The 22,683-nt window shown below is 42.9% G+C and overlaps 1 protein-coding gene across 27 annotated transcripts in view; it reads right to left on the bottom strand.

Annotated features, from left to right (window-relative positions):
- Positions 1-22,683, bottom strand: part of Pkp4 (plakophilin 4) — a 194,356-nt gene that overhangs the window by 26,703 nt on the left and 144,970 nt on the right. For 15 of the 27 annotated variants that reach the window (NM_001362993.1, NM_001362994.1, NM_026361.2 and 12 more), the window contains 5 exons: positions 19,946-20,495; positions 18,213-18,401; positions 16,590-16,809; positions 9,859-9,991; positions 5,788-6,001 (listed from right to left, as the gene is read on the bottom strand). In NM_001362993.1, the coding sequence (NP_001349922.1) occupies positions 5,788-6,001; positions 9,859-9,991; positions 16,590-16,809; positions 18,213-18,401; positions 19,946-20,495 (1,306 nt within the window). The remainder of the gene's footprint in view (positions 1-5,787; positions 6,002-9,858; positions 9,992-16,589; positions 16,810-18,212; positions 18,402-19,945; positions 20,496-22,683) is intronic. The other 12 variants (NM_001362998.1, NM_001362999.1, XM_030250162.1 and 9 more) reach the window with 3 other exon arrangements.

Genomic DNA, 22,683 nt, shown 5'->3' with positions numbered 1-22,683 from the left:
GCAAGTATTCTATAGAGGTGAAATGCCCAGAGCTTTGGGACTGTAAGGAAGGAAAGCTGTCCATTTGAGGCCAAATCCTAATATCACATGATACTGCGTTGTCTTTCCTGGACAGTTTTAAATTATGGCCACTTCTGTGTAGTAGGGCTGAAGGTTACTGCACTGAGTTGTAGTATGAAAGGTAGAGGTCAGAAGAAAAGGGGGTGGGGCACCCTTAGGAAATGGGGAAGAGCAAGAGAGGTTGGCTGAAATGTTGACACAGAGCTTCCTTCAGTGATGGTGAGCCGGGTGCCACATAGACTGTCAGGGGACAGTGGTTTCTGGGTGCGGTGGTGAGAGAGATAAAAAACCATCTGTGAGAACTTGGGGCTTGAAGCAGCTGCTGGTGGTGTTAAAGATGAGCCAATGGTTTGTGCATGTGTGAAACTAGGGTGCTGTTGACAGAATGAGATAGTTGGAGGGGTAACGAGGAGAGGACACCGCCATCCAAATGCCTGCCATTTGCAGCTTCCTATCAGAGCTACGGTGCCATCAGCAAATTATAAAAATGAAATGGAATTGGAATAATGGGAAGGCAATTATTATGAGTGGGACAAGAGCACTGTCTTCAATTACAGAAAAAAAATGCCTTTCTGTGGATAAATTCTGAGGAAAAAATATCATGGTGGCATACAATAATTCTCAGGCTTCTGAAGGGGTAACATCCATGGGGAGGGCCCAGTGGCCTCTAGAGCAGGCCACACAGAGCTGCTCTTGGCCTGAAGGCATGGGTCATGGCGTCTTCCTGACAGGCCTCCTGAGTGGGAGTCCTTCTCTTGGCTCAGCTGTCTCTGCCTGGCTCACCTCAGAGCTCCCTGGAATTCCCTGTACATTTAGATGCAGAGTTGGTCAGGTGTGGGAGAGCTCCCTCAGGTGTGGAGCAAGAGTGCTGGGTGTGAGGGAACAAAGGTTCCTAGAGGGAGCTGTGGAGAATGGAGGTTAGCAGCAGCAGCAGCAGCTGCCCTGGGAGGGCCAGGCACAAACACTCAATCTAAAGAGGCTTGCTTCTGCTACTCAGAGTTCCTCCCACATGAAGGTCATAAGAGGGCTAGGACTTTAGTGTCAGGTAAACATGAGCACTGACCTGTGTTTCTGAGATTTTCTAATCACAAAGGTCAGTCATACACCCTGATCTAACTACACCTAGGGGTCTCTTTATAGGATCGCATTTGTACCTCAGTGTCTTCTCTACTGAGGTAATTTTGCCACTTGGTGGGTGCTGTGAGGAGATTAACGACACCACATGGTTGTGTAGTTCAGTGTTCCCTGGAATGGTATTTCTTCAGGAAATAAGCTTACAATTTGGGGATGCTGACAGCTGCCCATGAGGGACATAAAGCTGGCTCCTTCTGTTGGAAGCAGGTACAATGGAACAGGTGAGGTACATGAGGAAAATGGGGGGAGTTAGCAGAGAGTGCAGTGGCTCACACCTCCAACCCTTATTTTGCTGGTGACATAGATTCTGACAAAGAGTGTCAAAAGAGCAAAGAGAGTTAGTTACCCAAAGAGCCACTTAAGGAAGTGGTCCTCAACTTTCCTAATGCAGTGACCCTTTAATACAGTTCCTTATATTGTGGTGACACCCAACTACAATCTATTTACATTGGTACTTCATAACTGTAATTTTGCTACTGTTATAAATGGTAATATAAATATCTGGTTTGCAGCATATCTGATATGTGACCCCTGTGAAAGGGTCATTTGATCTCCAAAGGGGTTGTGGCCTGCAGTCTACTCTCCCCTGACTTGTGTGTCCAAGGACACTTTCTCATCGGTACCTTCACTAGATCATCAGCGGAAGCTTCGAGACAAGCGAGCAACGCTGGAAGCTGTAGGGCATCAGCAGGGGCCGAGATGGGAACACGGTGGATTTGGGGTCTCCCCGTGTGTGACCACCTTCCTCATATATGTAGGCTGTCAAGGCTACCGAGGGAGTGCAAATTCTCCTCTGCCCAATGCTAGCTGACCACGTTTTCTAAGTTGACTTTAGTTTCCCACTTGGCTGCCTCGTTCAGGCATAAGAGCCTAGTATTCCATGCACAAGGGTGCATTAGGCTCAGACTGACTCCTGACAGACTCAGAAGACTAAAGTCACACTGCAGGGAGCTGAAACTTTAGGATTGTGCCAGGTCACTAGCTTGACATGCGTGTACTAGAGTTCTGGAGAGCTCCTTATAATACGGGGTAAAATCCAAGTAATTAGGATCCTGAGATTCCCTTCTGTTGCTGCCTCCATAGAAGGGGAAGTATCTGAAAACAGGCATTCGCATGCCTGAGTTGCTTCTGTTTAGCATCTCAGTAGCTTGTGCTGGGTGAGGGGAGACTTCAGCCTGTGTCAGGACTTCCCTGCTCCTGAGTTTCTCACCTGGGATGCAGGGTGCTCAGGCAGGTGTGTTGCTGGAGAACAGCTATTTCTTCAGGGAGTTTTCAAGTTCTAAGTTCTTTATGCATCAAGAGCTGCCCATCTATAATGAACTATTTTGGGATAGTACCAATTATACTTATTATTTTTTTTTGTCATTTTCTCATTACAAATTTTTATGGCTTGAAATGAGACAGAGAAAGAGGGAGGGTGGCTGGAGACTGGTGATGAATGATTTTATTATTATTGCTATAAGTAGAGCAGGTGGTAAGGATTCTCACTAATTATGGCTGGGAGGTGGGAAGGGCTGTTGCTGAATTTCTGAAAATAACATGCACAGCTTCTAATAGCTCAAGTGGTCCAGAAAAGCAGGAATGTAACGGATGCCTCCTGTCTAGATCAGGTAACAAATGGCTGTATAGAAGGTATATTATTGAGGTCAAAGAAACAAGAACAGAAGTTTTCATCCTGCAATCATATGGCTCTTTATATATGAATGACCAACTCTTGTGCGGACTTACTGTTTGCTAAACCTTTGCCTGGGTCACCTGGTTTTCCTTAGTTGGTATCTTTAAAAAAATTAACCATAACTTAATAAGAAATATGGAGCTGGCGACAATGGAGGGTTTGAATGTCAAATTTCAGAACCGTCAGTGTGGAAATGCTCTATTAGCTATTTGGATGAATAATCATGTGCTAACTTGGAAAGAGCTCAGCGTATTATCACTGAAGAACAAAAGCTATTCTCTGGTATTTAACACTGTGTCCTGGGGAGAGATGACAGTGGGAGAGCTTTGGGAGCCCTAGTTCATTACAAGGTAGGTCTCCAGTTCCTAGTTTAACATAGGGTGTTCTCAGAATGTCCAGTAAGTTTAAATTCATATTTCCTAGCTCAGAAATACAATTTAATAATCTCGAACAAATGATTTGATCCTATTATATTTAGTGACAAGATGCTTCCTTGGGATCACAGCTGTGGCCCAGAAGACACCGAATGCACAGACCGTAGAGGGACGGGGCCGAGGGACTCTGTGCTGTTTTGTGTTTAAGCACAGGAACAGCACACTGCCCGTTGGGGGCCGGAGATGAACTAAAGCACCCATGCACACAGCACTAGGTACATGAAAAGCACAGAATATTTCACTGTGGAAAAATGTTCAACACAACGAAAGAAACACAAGAATCATGCTATGTGTCAGAGAACCATTTTAATTAGCAAAGACAACCATACTGTCTTGGGGGAATAATCTTGGCAAAAAGTTTTCCTTTTTTTCCATGAAAGTGCAAATGTGGCCAAAAAATACAAGGCCCTGGGCAGTTATTACATTTAAAGCAAATGCAAACCATCTTTTTCAGAATAGTTAAAATTTCTTCACTTGTACAGTAAAAACTGCCAAATGGAAACAAGGAGAACAAAGGGGAAAGACTTTGTATTTAATAACTAGGTTGAATTACTTAATATTATGAACAGAAGACCTACTTTCTAGAGAATAGTAATTTCTTCAATACTAGCAGTTTAAATTCAAGTTTGTTGGCCTTAAACATTTTGACTCTACATTGATTTTATTATCACCAACAAACTCCTAGTCCACATCTACAAAGGCCAAATATCAAGCCCAGAGCCAATGTCTCTGTGGATGGCACTGGCTCAGAACCGAAAGTCAGACAGATAAGGCTCTATTTCAGTGAGGGTTTCTCCGAGGGAGGGAGGGGAGTTCAGAGTACAGGTTCTCTGGTAAGAGGGGTCCTGGAGGTTGGTCATAGGGCAGAATTGGTCGTTGGGGCTATTCTTAGGCAAAGCGAGCTCTCCAACATTTGTTGTGTTCCTTGCTTTCTCACTCACAACAAATGCATTAACTTTAACACTCAAGCTTGTGCTAAGAAGTTACACACGTCTGCTGTTCTGACCAATGCAAATACACAGTGGAGTTGTCGATACAGAGACTCATGGCTGATCAGACAAGATGAATTTTGAGACCCACTTCAGACCCTTTGTGATTGTACAGTTCAAACGACTTGTAAGGGTCTGCTCTGGAGGAGGGCTAATGGAAGGACTTAAGTATCTCCTGATGCTCTCTGGCTCGAAGACAGCAGGGCTCTCTTTTGCTTACATATTTCTTCTAAATGACCATCAGGTAAGTCCAGTTCAACTGAATGTTGCAACTGAGAAATGGAAGCAACTAACTTTATTTTCTCCCTAGGTCATGGGCTTTATCGTATACAAACACAAGCAAGCAATTTTTCTAGATGCACAGTATGACTTGGTAGTTTCATATTAAGCAATGTTTACACAGATATCAAGCTGAAACCAATACCCTTTGGGAACTGGAACTGTTTCTTACATCCTCTGCATGTGAGATCTGAGGAATACATTTTCATATCGATCATTCATTATTTCCTTTGATCATTTTAGATTGATCATCCCCTTTCCAAAATTTTGAAAGGACCATCCCATCAGCAACCATTCCATGTCAAATGACTCCTGCCAACAATACGTGGTTGTAAGATGATTCTTGATTTTCTCTACCATATACATATGTTTGAAAAAAAAAAAGTTTCTTAAAAGTCAAAAAAGCTTTAGGCAGAAAGCTTTGGAAGAAATACCAGAAGGTGTTTATAGTTTTGCATTGGAAGACTGCATAGGATACAGCTGTTTCTGAACTACATTCCCCATGTCCCTCTTCAAGGCCAGGATCCACATCTTAGGAAACCCTTCCCTACACAAAAGGAAGTGTACGGCCCACAGGGGTGATGAAACAGAGGCAGGCACCCAGGCGAGCATTGGGCCAATGTGCTCCCCAAGCACAAGGACATGAGCCCTTCTCACGTACACACTTGTCTACTTCAAACTAACCTGACCTACCTTTAAAAAAATCAGGGAAAGGAAATCATGGGACTCTGTGTACTTTCCTTCCTGTTTAACATTAGATCTTATAAATTCTTTGAGGTCTACTCAGGAAAGACAATATAAGAATTTCACGTATAGCATTTGAAATGTAAATGAAGAAAATATCTAATAAAAAAAAAAAGAATTTCATGCAAGGAAAAACTTAGCATTAAAAGTCCAGAAAGGCCTTATTTCTTCTGTGAGAAATTAATGAGGGAAAAAGAGAAAACACACATGAGGGATGTCAGGACCACCGTGAAACATGGGCTAGTTAAGCAAGAGTCCAGATCCGCACATCAGCTGACATGTTAGAACACTGCAAATGCCTTCTGGGAGCACGGCCTCCCCAGCTGTGAGCAACAGCTGGCCCCACCCACCTGCCCAGTACTTCATCTATCACTTACAGCTCTGCTTCCAAGGCCTTCTCAATGTCACCCTGCAAGGGCACAGTCTAGACTGTTCCAGCCTTGCCTTAGACAGGATCATGCTCTCTACCCACCTGTAACAAGCTCCCTTACTTCTGCATCAATGGATTTTCTTAACAGTCGCAGCAAGGCAGGGATTCCACCAACGTTCTTCATTGCTATTTTATTTTCGTCTGTTGACTTGCCAAACACAAGGTTTCGAAGGGCGCCACAAGCATTCTTCTGAACTTCCAACACCCTGTGGTCCAACAGGTCGACCAGATGCTTGATTCCCCCTAGCCTGTACACCTGGAATGAAAGTTAGGTACCAGGCCTGAGTGATATGTGACAGACTGACGGCTGCACGGTGTGCTACGGTGAGATCGTGGGATACACCCGCTGGAAATTCTAAGGATAGTCTCTAAGAGAGCAGAGCGCTCCTTTCCTGTGCACAGGGCTGAAAAGGAGAAGGGAGATCTGGGGGACTGGTACCTGCACACATTCCAGGCACTGGCATGCACACGGGGCCTGACACTTTTCCTGTAGGAATGTGTGTAGTGAATTCATGCAGCCCACAGACACTCAGAGGCCACACAGCAAGGATCCCTAGACCCAGTTCTCCAGGCTACCCGCCTCACAACCTCTCTTCCATCTGTGACTTCTTCAGTATTTACTTTCGGGCTGCTAGGCTTTCTTTACATCCACCTTCAGTTCTGTAGCTGTTACGTTGTTTTACATGTTGAGCAGATAATAAATGTTACTTTGGGAGGATAAGGCCTGAAATATTAAAAGAATCTGCATGCTACTGAACACTGGCCAATAACTAGTAACCCACCATTCCCATAAACACTTGTCCTGACCAGAACCTCGTAAGATACACGAACTCCTTAGTACGGTAAATGCAGTAATCTTTTATCTAATAGAGTCTTTGAAAATATTTCTAAAGCTCAGATTAAATTGATTTTTGCTTCATGGTTTATAAATATGCTAACTAAGTGGATGAGCTTTGACAAGGCTGAAAGCACTCCAGACAGTACGTTCTGCTAGGTTTTCCTGTGAGGCAATAAAATGTAGTCAAGAAGTAAAAGAGAATCTGAAATTAATACCACTTCAAAAGGAAATGTTATTTTTTAATATTTTTCATTGTGCTAAGGATTGAACCTAGGGCCTTGCAAGCGCATACCGTACCACTGACAATATCCTCAACTCCTAGTCATTTAGTAATTATTTTTATTTTTATTCTTTTCTTTGATTTTTTTTTTAGCATTTTTTTTTACAAAATAAAGAACTTTATATCACAAATAGTAGTGAAAGAGCAAACACATTGGAATAAATGCATGCTTGTAATCAAGTAATTATTATGACATCACAAACAAGTACTGTCTTATATGGAGCGAGGTTCTCTCTTCAGTTTCTTTTTGGAGGCATTTAGAGTTTTCCTCTTACCACTGCTTTCATTGTGTCCCATGAGTTTTGGCATGATATGTTTTCATTTTCATTAAATTCTAAAAAGCCTTTAATTTATTTCTTCCTTGACCAAGTTATCATTAAATAGAGTGTTCAGTTTCCATGTATATATGTGTTTTCTGTTGTTTCTGTTGGTATTTAAGAGCAGCCTTAGTCCGTGGTAATCTGATAGGATGCATGGGATAATTTCAATCTTCTTGTATCTCTTGAGGCCTGTTTTGTGATCAATTATATGGCGAATTTTGGAGAAGGTACCGTGAGGTGCTGAGAAGAAGGTATATTCTGTTGCTTTAGGATGAAATGTTCTACAAACATCTGTTAGATCCATTTGGTTCATAACTTCTGTTAGTTTCACTGTGACTCTGTTAAGTTTCTGTTTCCATGATCTGTCCATTGCTGAGAGTAGGGTGTTGAATTCTCCCACTATTATTCTATGGAGTATGATGTATGCTTTGAGCTTTAGTAAAGTTTCTTTTATGAATGTGGGTGCCCTTGCATTTGGAGCATAGGTGATCAGAACTGAGTGTTCATCTTGGTAGATTTTTCCTTTGACCAGTATGATATGTCCTTTCTTATCTTTTTTGATAACTTCTGGTTGAAAGTTGATTTTATTCGATATTAGTATGGCTACTGCAGCTTGTTTCTTGGGACCATTTGCTTGGAAAATTGTTTTCCAACATTTTACTCTGAGGTAGTGTCTGTCTTTGTCACTGAGGTGTGTTTCCTGTATGCAGCAAAATGCGGGGTCCTGCTTATGTATCCAGTCTGTTAGTCTATGTATTTTACTGGGGGAATTGAATCCATTGACGTTAAGAGATATTAAGGAAAAGTGATTGTTACTTCCTGTTACTTTTGTTGTTAGAGGTGGAATTATGTTTGTGTGGCTATCTTCTTTGGGGTTTGTTGAAAGATCACTTTCTTGCTTCTTCTAGGGTGTAGTTTTCTTCCTTGTGTTGGTGTTTTCCATCTATTATCCTTTGTAGGATTGGATTTTTGGAAAGATATTGTGTAAATTTGGTTTTGTCATGGAATATCTTGGTTTCTCCACCTATGGTAATTGAGAGTTTTGCTGGGTATAGTAGCCTAGGCTGGCATTTGTTTTCTTTTAGGGTCAGTATGATATCTGGCCAGGATCTTCTATTCTAGCTTCCATAGTCTCTGGTGAGAAGTCTGAAAGGTCTTCCTTTATATGTTACTTGACCTTTTTCCCTTATTGCTTTTAATATTCTTTCTTTGCTTTATGTATTTGATGTTTGGATTATTATGTAACAGGAAGAATTTCTTTCTGGTCCATTCTATTTGGAGTTCTGTAGGCTTCTTGTATGTTCAGGGGCATCTTTCTTTAGGTTAGGGAAGTTTTCTTCTATAATTTTGTTGAAGGTATTTACTGGCCCTTTAAGTTGGGAATCATCACTCTCTTCTATACCTATTATCCTTAGGTTTCATCTTCTCATTGTGTTCTGGATTTCCTGGATGTTTTGGGTTAGAAGCTTTTTGTTTTTTTCATTTTCTTTGACTATTGTGTCAATGTTTTCTATGGTATCTTTTGCACCCAAGATTCTCTCTTCTATTTCTTGTATTCTGTTGGTAATGTTTACATCTATGACTCCTAATCTCTTTCCTAGGTTTTCTAACTCCAGGGTTGTCTCCCTTTGTGATTTCTTTATTGTTTCTATTTCCATTTTTAGATCCTGGATGGTTTTGTTTCTTTCCTTCTCCTGTTTGATTGTGTTTTCCTGTAATTCTTTAAGGGATTTTTGTGTATCCTCTTTAAGGGCTTCTAGCTGTTTACCTGTGTCCTCCTGTATTTCTTTAAGGGAGTTATTTATGAGCTTCTTAAAGATCTCTATCACCATCTTGAGAACTGGGAGAACCCAATTCTCCCATCTCTATGGTGGGAGAATTGGGCTTTGATGGTGCAAAGTAACCTTGGTTTCTGTTGCTTATGTTCTTATGCTTGCCTCCTGCCATTTGATTATCTCTAGTGCTACCTGCCCTTGTTATATCTGACTGTCCTTCCTGTGACCTTGGTTGTGTCAGAACTTCTCAGAGTTCAGCTGTCTCTGTGATCCTGTGATTCTGTGATCCTGTGATTCTGGGATCCTGGGATCCTGAGATCCTGGGTGTGTCAGAGATCCTGAGAGTCAAGCTGCCTCTGGACCCTGAGATCCTGGTGTGACCAAGCTCCTGGGCTCCTGTGGTCCTAGGCGTGTTAGAGAGTCTGGAAGTGGAGCTTCTTCTTGGTGTTGTGGGACTGGCTGCAGAGTTAGTGCCCAGTGTCTGCTCAGGGCACCTCTAATCCTATGATCCTGGGTGTGTTAGAGTGCTTGGGAATGGAGCTTCCTCTGGGTGATGTGAGACTGGCTACAGAGTTTGCAGCCCAATTATTTTTATTTGTACATTTTACATGTATGGATGTTTTGCCTGTGTGTGTGTATGTGCAACATGTGTGTGCAGTTCCCACAAAGACCAGAAGAGGGCACTGAATCCTTGCTAACTGGTATAACAGATGCCTGTGAGCTGCCATGTAGGTGTTCCAAATCAAACCTGGGTCCTCTGGATAAGCAACCAATGCTCTTACCTGCCGAGCCATCTTTCCAGTCTCCACTCCCTCCCCAGGCATTTTAAAATAGAAAGCAAGCCAGCTGCTAAGTGGAAGGCACAGTGTGCCTAGGTCATGAGGGCTTTGGGGAGCATACCTCCATCTTCACTTTGTTGTCACCAAAGCACAGATGCTGCAGGTAGGCTGCGGCATTTGCCTGGACCGATGGGAACTGGTGCTGCAGCATGTGAATGACTTCTGGCAGCTCAGGGTCACGCCAGGCAAACTCCCTACGTGGAAGAGACACAGCATCAGAAAGGAGGAAGGCCATATTTCTGATAGGAGGAAAAGTTCAGCAAAGGCAGGCATGAGAAGTTACAAAAATCTTAATGTTATCTATTTGAAAGTAATTTTTCCAATCAATGTTTGCAGAGGCTGAAATGCTTGTGATCTTAAGGAAATCATAGTACACAGACACAGAGAAAGGGTCAGGGGAACAAAAGGGATTCTCAATATGGGTGGTTTTCCACTTCAGTGTTCTTCCTCCAGACTTTAATTTTCTGCCTTTCTACTTAAGAATGCAGTAGATGCAATGTACAGGTACACAAGTGTGATTTAGCTGAGTGAGATATCACCCCCGAGGACAGGAAAGCCTGATGGAAAGGACAAAGCTGTTACCACAGATATGGTGGGAAATCATGGTGATTGTTCAGAAACCTTAATAATCATAGTTGCTGTGATCATGAGACAGAAACACAGAGGAGTGTGAAAAAGAAAAAAGGAAATTGTCAGAAATGCTATGTCCAGGGAACACCACCTCTGAACCTTCCTGACCTTTATATTTTCTAGAATGTGTAGAGACAGGAACACAGTTTCTGTGTCAGACTCTCTCCCAGCTGTGATATCTTTCTTACTCCCTGATTCCATATGATATGTGCATATGAGAGACCAGGGAGCTGGTCATAGCTAGTGAATGGCTGGGTAGCATCTGTGCATCATCTCTACCATGTTGTTGTATAATGATATGAACATACATTTACCCTTGATATAGATTATTTTATACTTTCTTTTCTGGTAGCATCACACTGTCACAATTTTATGATGTCATCTGACCAGCCTACTGTTTAGGATTTTTGCCAACATGCCTATTTTACATGAAGAAAATAGTTCACATAATAACAAATATGTAGACTCCCACTAGGGCTGCCATTAAACTTTAATGAAAATAATGAATTCACACTGAGTAAAGTGATAAAAACTACTTTTCATATTAATAACCAGTTGACTATTGGTGAGTTGTGCTTCTGTACATGGACACTAACTAATAAATGCCATTTATAGTAGGCCATTTGGAGGTCTCCCAGTTCTCCACCAACGGTCAACTGTGATGTAGTTATATATATCACAGATGGAATGAGACCTGTCAACAGGAATGAATTTACTGGTATACTCAGTAGTGTGCACTGACTTTTTGTTTTAAGCAAAAGAACCCAGATACCATAGTACACAATACAAGACACCACTGAAATGAGCAAGCAAAGGGAACAGTGCTAACGGGGATCTGAGCAGTAACGGCCTACAGAACAATGGGTGCACTGAAGATTTCTTGAAAATTATAAGAAAAAACTTTCAAGAGCATGGAAATATTTTAAATCTTTTTTTTCCTTCTTTGTTCTTTCGACTCAGGGTCTTACTCTCTAGCTCATTCAGGCTTTAACTCCAGACAAGCCTCCCCACCACCCACCCCTGCCTACCCGGAGTTTATAGAGCCCAGAGTCACATGGATTGGGAAGGCTCCAGACATTGACTTTCCAGTCTACTTCAAAGGGCCATTTCATTTTCATACCTCTACATATTCACAAATGACACCCATCAAGTGAGCATCTGGTGTATCCCTCGTAAGCTATACTAGGGCCCCATGTGCCCTTCCTGGCAATGGCACAAGTTAGCATTTATTTATCCCCATCATTTACCAACACTGCTCCCGCTGAGGCTAGCACTACTGAGTATCACTGGATATAGACAAGGAACTGGGTTTAGTATGGAAGTGGAAGTTAGAGAAACACGTAGTCTAAGTGTTCCTCACTAACGAAACTAGAAAGTAGACACAAGTTTGAAGTGGGGAAATAGTCTCTGCTGGGCAGACAGATGATCTAAGAATTGTCCAGAAACCTCACAGTGCTCATAGCTACGCCAGTTTGCCTGGATCCTAGCCTCAGAAGGGGGGAGATGGGATCCCCACAGAGAGCCGGCTAGCAGACTCACCACTTCAGTGAGAGCTTGAACAAGGCGAATGGGACACTGAAGAGGGTTCCAAGCATGAGCCCTCAGCCCCTGCCTGCATGCACTCACATCTATGTGCACCCCCACACATGTAGGCATGCATACACATGGTATGCATGCCACACATACAGATAAAAAGTAGAAAACATCGTAAGAACTGGAGTTCTACTACTTGGGCTGAAACTCTAGGCATGTCTTCAGTCACTGATATTTTGGAAGTCAGCTAAGTATTCAGGGCACAGTTCCCTCATCTGTAAAGTAAGAGAGGTCAAACTGTTATCTCTGTCTGACTTAGCGAAGGCTCTAGAAGTTAAGTGTGATGGTGTACAGTTAGTAACAATCACCTCTAAAAAAAATGAGGCTTTCCAAGGAGGAACATTTTCTGTAATAGCCTCCCTTTTCTACACTCAACTGTGTTAAACATTTATGATTTAAAAAACAAACAAACAAACAAATAAACTTTACAGTCTATTGTGTGAGGTTGAGCTGTAACTGACAGAGTGCTGGAAGTGTGGCCTAATCCTTTCTCATGACTCACATTTATTGTAAACATTTTTTTTCCCTTTAAGCGGAACAGTGATGGTTAAGATTTTCTGACATTTCTGAGAGCCAGGAGGACCAGAGAGCAGAAGAGTAGCTTCCAGCAGGAGCAGGGCAATGGCTGGCATCAGCATCTCTGACTTAAGTTCAGCAGAAATTTATCCTGGGAAGACTGCTTTCAGCTCCGTGCTAACTGGGCAACATCAATGCAAGGGTTTTGCTTACTCATAACTTGAGCCTTGACTTTAGTTTTTAGCTCTGGCTTTGTATTTCTGATGTTTCATAAACTACTACAAAACTGAGAATCGTAACACAAGAATGAAATCCTTGAGGAGATAGTACACAAAAAATCCTACAGCTACCTGGCTTTTTGCTTAGAATCGGTACAACACTGGGTTAGGAGTGGGGTGAGGACACTGGAGGAGGTCGGGATAGACTGGTGCTAAGAAAGTCAGAAGGTACAGACAGGGCATTCAGAAGGGACTGGTAGGTGCAGGCCAACTACTGTATGGCAGAGTTGAACACACAGTAGGTAATGTTTACTCAGACTTGTTGGAGTATAGATGTGAGTATCTCAGAATTTAAGTCACAAGCCCATGAAGGCCTATGAGCAGCCAGGGCTAAGCCACAGAATTAGGTCAATTGATATTCTAGGCTAGAACACATCTGAAATAGAATTCTTAAAGAGCAAGATCAGCACTGGCTGTATCAACAGGATCTGCTCGTAACTTAGTTATCTGCCATAGGAAACTTAGTACTCAAGCAAGAAATCATCTAATCCAGGTTTCCTTGTTCACAACAGCCAGCAGCAGATAACCAAAAATCTGGAGATGTTGTGACAAAAAGCAACACTACAAACAAAACCAGAGGTGTTCCTGATCCCAGATATTTCAGAGGAAGAATGTGAGATTGCTCCATTTGTGTTCAAAGACTTAAAAAAGAAAAGAAGAGGAAAGAAAGGAAAAAAGAAGCTGGGTGTGGTGGTGGTGGAGCCCCAAGATACCAGCAGATGCAGGACTCTTTTAGGGCAGTCTTCGAGTTTCAGTGAGACCCTATCACAAAAGCCAACCACACCAAAAAGAAGACCATGATGTGGTGAGTGAGTAGTCAGGGACATGAAAACTACAGAAAAAGAACCAGGGTGATGTTTAAAAAAAAAAAAAAAAAACAAAGAAGAGAAAAAGAAAAGAAAAAGGCATAAGCCAAACACACTGAGGTTATAGTAAAAGGCACATATGTGTGAAGACAGTATGGGAAGCTCTCCAGCCAACGGGAGCTCGCGCACGCTCACGACCACGGGGCGACTTTAATACACGGGACTAGACTCTCAGAAGGAGAAGAGGGGGTGTAGGACAGTAAAGAATTTAAAGAAATAAAAGCTGATTTTTATTTTCTAATTTTGGCAAATCCATCAATGTACATTCAAAGACTCTCAGATTCCCGATCCGGTCAGATGCAGAGCCCCACACTTAAGCTCCTCGTAGCAGAACTGCTGAGAGCGGAGGGGAACAAAGGCAGCCGAGAGAGAGCAAGGATGACAGAATGAGAAGAGTACAATAATGTGTTATTTCTCACCAAAAAACAACAGATGTCTGAAGACAATGAATAACACCTTTTAAAGTACTGAAAGAAAAAAAAAATTCACACTTGTAAATCCTGAATTTTATATGTAGCAAAAAATATCCTGAAAATCAAGACAAAACCATTTAAGATAAACTGAGGCTAAAAGAACTCAAACCAAATTCTTCAGGCTGCTGGAGGTGAGACAAGATGGAGGCCTGGGTATGTGGGAAGGGTGAATATTTTAAAATATCTGCTTTTATTTCTTCCATAATGACCATTTTTCAGTAATAACACTAGATTCTGGGTGTTCAAGGGCCAGCTGGAGGAGGCCAGCATGAAGGGGCGCCACCTTCCACACGGGATGCTCTCTCCCGAGTCTGTGCAGAGAAACTATTCATATAACTGATAACCTTAATTTCCAAGCTGAGACCCTTTGGTTTTTTTGCTTTTAAGTCACAGCTGGGCCTGGAGGCATGAATCTGCAATTCTAGCATGAAGATGTGAGAGAGACCCCAGCCAGCCCGAGCTACACAGCAAAAGCCTGTCTCTAAAAGACTAAAATCCACCGCAACAATGAAAAACAAACAACACCCACCAGACCTAAAAACAAAATTCGTACAGACTCCCTTTACACGGTAAACATCAACAACTCCCAGTCACAGAGAACGAACGTGTCGGGCTAATTATGTAGTAAAGACAGTAACGTTGAGGCTAATGAAAGCACTACCATTGTTATTTTCACAGCTGAGGAATAGCAGTTGTCATAAGCCTCTGATGCTGATTTGAATACTCAGTCTTCATTCATTGGGATTCCAGGGTCAGCTACAGTAAACATACCTGTCACCGTAGAACGACCTCTGCTCATCTTACAAACAGAACTGAGCGGCAGCTGCACGCAATCAGAGCTTGCCGTAACAGTTCATGTGCTAGACTATGACATTACCATAGCACAATAGCAGAGTGTATTACCATCCACGAAACTTTTGTTTTCAGTGAATCAGTTCACCCAGAGGTCAAAGCTGAGGCCTTCAGAGCACATCTTCAACAGGAACTCAAATCACTCCTCCCTGTTCCCACAGGCAGCTGTTATTATCTTGCAGGTGTAGCTAGGGTATCAAATTACCCTGAATTATGCATGAGTACTTTGGGGGAAATTCTGTATGTGCTGGGTACCACAGAATTTTGTCATTCTGAAGATTTTGGAAAATTAAGAATTTTTCTGACAATAATATATAAGGTACTATAATAAACAATAAAAAACTCTATTATAAAATGAAAAGCCCTTATGATAGCACAAAGAGGGAAACCAGGACTACAAAGCCAGACTGTATGCCTAGGTCCGAGGCAAAGTCACGCCACAGCTTCAGTTCACCAGCAGCCTCCCAACCATCTGAAGCCCCTTGACTCGCTCGGCGGTGAGAAGCTCACTGAGTGTAGCTCAGTCATTAGAATACGTTGGTAGGCTGTTAGATTCAAATGGATGATTATAGCAACTTCCCAGTGAGACAATTGTGGGTGGAGAGTGAATGAAATCTTGCTAATAATCTATGCCTTAAAATAACACGAAAGTTGTTCAAAACTTAGTAATGATTCTGTTCTTTCAGAAACGAAGATTCTTTTAGTTTTGAAACATATTTTCTGAATGTTTGAAATGGCTTTCACTAAAAAGGAGGCCAGTTTTCAAGACTCAGTAAGTACCAAGTGGCTGTGTGGCTGTGTTACCATGTAAAGTATCAGCTAGGTGGCCAAACAAAATAAAACAAGAATACATACATACTTACTATCTGACAAATAATTTTTGTTTGTGAGATAAGAATTTCTTGTATGTTCTCTTCTTCTAAATGGTGCAAAACTTCTTCTTTTTGTTTTAAAAGGATTTATTTATTTATTATATGTAAGTACACTGTAGCTGTCTTCAGACACACCAGAAGAGGGCATCAGATCTCATTATGGATAGTTGTGAGCCATCATGTGGTTGCTGGGATTTGAACTCAGGCCCTTCAGAAGAGCAGTCAGTGCTCTTAACCGTTGAGCCATCTCTTTAGCCTGGTGCAAAGCTTCTTAAAGGATCTCATTGCTAAAAGCTCTACCTATCACTGACTAACTCAATTGGAAATGTACACTCATCTTTTAAATTTAGGATTAATATATGAACTTTCTGAGCCATATAAAGGGGTGTGTGTATGTGTGTGTGTGTGTGTGTGAGATCCTTCTCAGTCTCCTAACTCACACAGGCCTGCCCAGGTAGCTGCTGGAGTAAAATACCTACATGATGAATGCTACACACATGCCCACAGATCTGTGTGTTTTCAAAGCTGTAATTAAAGTACGGAAAGAAGCAATCAGCTTTAAAAATGAAGTCAGCCTCAGTGACCTACATGGGTGGAAGTAACAGAGATAAGGAATTACTGATCCTATCAGAGTTGACAGGTTAAGAAGACAAAAAAGGTAGAAGTAGTTAGTGTGATATGGTGTGCGCCGTGGTGTCCCTCTGGTACTTGCCTGGGGTCCTTCTGAATGCTGTCTATTGATGGGGATCTTGTGGCACCGTCATCAGCTGGCCCTGTGTGCTGCAGCCTGTTATAGCTGCACTCTTGGACTCGGTACTGAACTGGCCTGTAGGGCTCCGCATAGGTAGCTGCTGTGTTCAGGGCATAGTTATTTCTTTGGTATGTAAGGGTGCTTCGCTGGCTGGATGTCCTTTGTAGATTTCCAATACCTACTGCAAAATCAACGTTTGGGGAAAGGTTAGTATGTTCTTCACAGAGTCGCACTTTTCAAACATACAATATATATATTTTTACTTTTAAATAGGATTAAACATTTGGCAATTGCATTGGCTGTTTATTTTTGGATTTCATAAACCTAGCTTAAGAACTAAATGAGGCACCCAGAAAAGAAAGCCAATGAAGCCAGGAGTCTGCTTATGGGCTTGGCTACATTAAGATTTAGGAAATTAAAATCTCAGTAAAATTACAAGACATTAATCTCAGAAAAAAAAATGGTATCATTTCTTAATTCTAATTTAGTGATTAAAAACAAGGTTTTTGCTGAAATTTATAAATAACCCTTCAAGCTTTTAAATGTTCTGTTTCTTTCCTTCTATATCTGTGGATCTTGGTAATATTGGAAAAAAAATCTATGTCACAAGAAAGATAGATTTAAATTCTATGGCTTTTTCCAGAAATTATTAAATGATCTGATGTACAAAGCAGCTGTGTGCTGCACTGAATACTTCTCTCCTAAGAAAGGAGGCGCATCTCTCACTGCTGGTCTCAGGAGTCTTTCTGCAATCAGTCCTCTTAGAGGAATTCCCGCCAATAGTCAGAACATAGGAACCTCCCTTCACTGAGACCCTTCAGTGGGCAGAACTGTCCATCTCTAGTAAAGAAACAATACAGTCTTCTCTCCTCTAGAGACGTGCCTGGGAGGGCTGTCACTGCTGACCGGGCTTCAGTGGTCATACTGTAAGATTTAGGGTTTCCTGAATGCTAGAAGCTACCTTTGAGACCTCTCAAGCCATCTTGCAGCACCTCTGGCAATGGATACCACAAATGTACAGTTTCTGGCTTCAGATCTAGCAGAACCCGAGGTGTAAGAAAAAAGGTGAGGACTGGGTGCGAGGCTCAGCACCCTGTTTATTAAACACACTCTGACTGCACTCTCTCCTGGTGTGAGTCTCTCACAGGAAATCCCACACTGAAAAAGAGTGACGTGGAGTGGTCTTCACCTCCAGGTCTGCTAACCGACAGCAAGTCCCTCATCTGGATCATTTCAAAACTTGCTTCTGGCAACGAAAATCACACAGAAGTATTTCAGCAAATGGTTGCCTTTCTCTACATGATATAAGGCTAATTTGAGGGGATCATATTTACAGTTTTACAAATGTGTCCCTAAACTAACAGCATAATTCCTACCTTCATTGGATTACACTATTTTAAAAATATTTTACCCCTAAGTATGTGCTAAACGAACTTCTGTTTTACCGTTTGTGATTTGCTGTCACAGCTGCTTATCTGACAACTAAAGGTGCGACACGATTTTCTTCTAATGGAGAACCCATTCTTAATAAAATCTCTTTCCTGTTGGGCCAAGGAGATGAGGGAAGCAGGACATGGGGCCCACCTGAGCCTGTGCGATACAATGCTGTCTGTGACCCCTGGAGCTCCACGGTCCCGTGGTTTGGGCTGCGGTACACTGGACTGTAGTAGGTCCTCCCTTCATAGATAGGAGTGATGTGCAAGTCAGGAGACACAGCTGAACGGAGCTCTTGCCCAAGCTGACTATGCTGACTGGCATAGGAACTCCGTAAGCCTAGAAATAGGAACGTGGCACCATCAACAACGGAGAAAATCATGGTAAGCTTAAAACTCATACCCCATTCAAGTCCTAATCAACAGGACAAGTGTGAGTCTGAAGATAAAAACTGCTCAAGTTTTACAGAAGGAAGGCCTGGTATGAAAAGGACTCTGTATGCTATGTGTTTTTCAAAAGAAACTTTCTTGCTAGCAAGAGAGAAGTAGACTTCCTAATAAAAATTTATTAAGCTTAATTTGCTAAAATTCATTCTTCAACTATGGGTTACTTTACCATGGTGACCAAACAGAGCAGGGCCTGCTTCTCTGCGATTGCCATTTAAAGATCAATGCATCAGGCACAGCATAAATGACATCTTGGCCAGGGATGGACCAAGTGTTCCCATGAGACTGTGGTGCATGGTGACATCATCCTCAGCTTAGTGTGTAAGTATATCCTATGTTTGCACACAAACAAAACAGGCTGACACACGTGCACATTCATGTGTCACACACATGTAGACTACACGGGAAAGCGAGACTGGTGTGGGGAGGGGCGGAGCTGGAGACTCGTGTTTTTCATTTTACCTTCTCCTTATGGTTTCAAATATCTCCATTCTATACACACCGTGTTTTATAAAAACTTTTCTGGCAATGTATAGGGTCAAACTCAGGGCCTTGCACAGGGCTAGGCTCGCACTCTGCCAGCTCCCTACATCCCAGGTCCCATGCCTAAGTTTTTTGGAAGAAAAATTACTCTTACTAAAAAGAATAATGTCATTACAGAAAGTAGAAAAACTCTTATGAAAATCCCCCAAAGGGGACAGATAGGATGTCAGGAACCTGGGGTCTTTTTAATTTAATCCAAATGGCATTTAAGAAAAATTCATAAGGGCTTTGTACATTTCCCATCAGGGAGCCCATCAAAACAGTAGGGTACGAGATTCATATTTTAGCACACACAACTACAGCATTCCTCAAGATAAATTCAAACAGATATTCTTTTTTTTTTTTTTTTTTTTTTTTTTTCTGAGACAGGGTTTCTCTGTATAGCCCTGGCTGTCCTGGAACTCACTTTGTAGATCAGGCTAGCCACGAACTCAGAAATACGCCTGCCTCTGCCTTCCGAGTGCTGTGATTAAAGGCGTGCGTCACCATGCCTGGCTTCAAACAGACATTCTAATAACACATTTTAACATATCATGAGGGTGTATGGAGGTATAAGCCTAGATGTTCAAAACCCTGCTTTAGAAAATAGTACTAACAAGAGCTTAGGGTTATAATCAATTCTTTTAAAATATAGTGTGCGTGTGTACACATACACAGAGTCACACTTTATGCACCATATTTTGAGGGAAATTTAGATGCCGTACAAGAGTTCTGTGTATGGGTTACATAGTGTCAAGCATAAAAGAACCAATGCTTGAAAAATATGTACCCCAAGTTTACAGTGTAACTTTTCAGAGGAGACCACTAGGCCTTTCTCCAGTGATCACCATTTCCACACAGGCACAGGGAGGACTCACGCCCTGGGGTTTGTATAGTGCCGTCACCTGTCCTCACCTGTCAGGCTGTCTGGCCGAGGTGGAACCATCCTTTCATAAATGTCATACTGCTGCTGTCCAAATTGGTCCATGTCATGAACAGTCCTTTGCAGTGAAGGTCCCAGGTGCTGTGGTACGGCGGTCATCCCAGAGCGTTTCGGGGACGATGACCCCACCTGGCCTTGGGATGGGGAAGCTACTCGAGTCTGGGCATCAGTCAGGGTCAGTGGGGACCCCACCCTGGTGGTGGTCTGGTACTGAGGGACTGGTCCGTTGGGATTGGAGGTCTGCCGGGAGGTGACAGACCCGACCCGGCGCACGGCTGTTGGGGAGGCGGGTCTCTGTGAGTATGGAGAGGCGGCCCGCTGTGCAGGGAGCGTGCTGGAGGAGTAAGCACTGGGGTTCAGAGGTCGGGAGTCCGTCACTGATGGAGAGCCAAATCCACTACCCAGAGAAGTTCTCAGTGACCCCCTTGAAGGAGACACGCCTGTGCTGGTAACATAAGAAGGAGACTGTGCTCTAGATGGAACTGAACTAACTCTCCGCATGGCCCGATTGGCTACTGATGGCTGATGAGAGGGGGAGAAAAGAGAACGGGTTTATCCAGGGGTTTGCGTCCATTGTCATTACAGAAATAAAAACGCACATAGCTCACACAGAATCTGACCTCACTATTGCAGGCATCTGAGTTTCTTCTCTGCATTGCGCTTTAGAGTAGGATCTTAGCTTTATTTACTTGCTTAGTTTTGGAGATTTAACTGACTGGACTACTACAACCAGTCAGTAGAAGTTCTGAAGACACTTAGTAGCCCTTCTTTCGGTCTTTACAGTTTCGCTTGTTGCCTCTGCATCTCCCGACACATGGAATACTTCACACCAAGTGCTACACGTGACTTACGAGCAGGAACGGCCTAGGGCCATGGGCTTGCGTCACTCCCGGCAAGTCACACTGTGGCCAAGGCAGTGCATTTTGTATAAAACGAAAAATAGATCTATTTCATCTCTTAGCCTAAATGTAGCTGAGGAGTATTTATGGATGGCTGGTCTTTAGGAGTTGGCTCTGTTAACTTGTGGGACGTATCTTTTTCCAGTGTCTAATGCAATAACGTCTGGATAGTGCCTGGGTCCAGCTCTCCCTGATAATTTAGTTCAAGGAGGAGCCTGGCCAGACAGGTGTCCTAGCCAAATCTTTTAGCTCTACATTCTTTTTACCTCTGCTGATCTATGAGCTCTTGGCTTTAGTTAGCTGCTGGATCTAGAGACATGAGTGAGACACCCGGGAGTCTGTTCCAGGAGAAGGGATGCTCTAAGTCTTTGTTGTCTTTCCTGGTCTTAGCCAGCTGGAAAAGACCAGAATGGAAAGTGAACATTTCTGCTATGGGCTATGAATCTGTAGGTTTCCACAAACACAATGGGTATCGAGCACCTTTCTTGATGTGGTGCAGCAATGAGGGAATTGGGTTGGAGAAGTGGCTAAGGGGACCGGGCATGGGGCAAAGGCAGGCAGGCAGGCTGAGGATGAGCCTGGATGTCAGGCCCGGCTCTGCACATTAGAGTGCCTGCGGAGTCCGGCTGCCAGCTGCCTCTGACTCCTCTGAGTTGGGACCGTGAGGAAAGAAGCAGTGACTTCTGCGGCCCCATATGTCATCGAATGTGCACTTTGCCTCCAAAGGTCGCAAGCGACCTGGCTGCTGAAAGGTCTCAAGTGGGCTCAGCCTTGACACTTTGGGGACATAGTGGTGGCACTGAGGGGATGTAGGGAGGGAAGAACATGGAAACTCAACAAGGCAATACAACTGGCCTTTAAAAGTACGATACAGTGAGAGCTGGAACATGTGCCTGGTGCTATCGGTGCTGGCCCCAAGTGGAGCAATATTATGCTTATGGCTAGATAACATGCTGTCCAAACTACATGTAAACTTCCTCACAGAAACCTACTTGCTTCAGCTTTAGGGACAAAAATCAACTTAATACAGTTTTCACTTCTAAAACACACGATCATGACTAAGGATAAAGTGGTTGCTCAGGCAATTATCTAAGAGTGAGGTCAGAGAGCAGCTGGAGCAGGGAGCCGCCCACATGGATGAACACCCAGAGGTGTTCAGTGCAGAGTGCCTGAAATGTCACCACTCACCTCTACCAGCCCACAGGTCCACGAGTGGATAACATGCGGGCCGGGAGCACAGCCCAAGTAGCTGGCTACGAGGTAAGAGATGTCTCTTTAAGCTTAGAAGTTGGACACTTAACTTTTCCTAACCCGAGGAGCAAAAAGCCCACAAGCGTATCAGCACTTCCTGTAGTGTTGGGGAGCGGGCCCTCCGCGTGTCCTACAGTGTTCCCTGAGTAGCATTTGAGGAACACAGGAGCCTTTCAACTTTTCTGGTCATTTTGCTATATTTCAGCCACTACAGGATTTCTATGGTGCCTAGACAGAGACCTTGCCTCCCTGGCTCTTTATCCTGACATTGTGTGGTGAGATGATGTGAACTAAACAGCAAAAAAGAAGCAATGGAATATTCAAAAACATGCATGCAATATTGTGTTTTTGCCTATCAACTTTGTCCTAACTTTACAGAGTCTATATACCTCCTTAAAATGGCTCTCTACATAAGCATGGGCATCCAGAAAAAGAAACACACTTTCAGTGAATAATTTTAATGAAGGTGAAAATTTTCTCTTAGAGTAGACTAGATCACCTCTCATAGGGGTAGAGATTGGTTTTCTGTTCTCTAGGTCACTCTACAGCACATTTTAATG

This window comes from Mus musculus, chromosome 2, assembly GCF_000001635.26.
Source record: "Mus musculus strain C57BL/6J chromosome 2, GRCm38.p6 C57BL/6J".
NCBI classification, from domain to species: Eukaryota; Metazoa; Chordata; class Mammalia; order Rodentia; family Muridae; genus Mus; species Mus musculus.
Note: the sequence above shows the minus strand (reverse complement) of the source record. Positions and strands in the feature narration are given on the sequence as shown.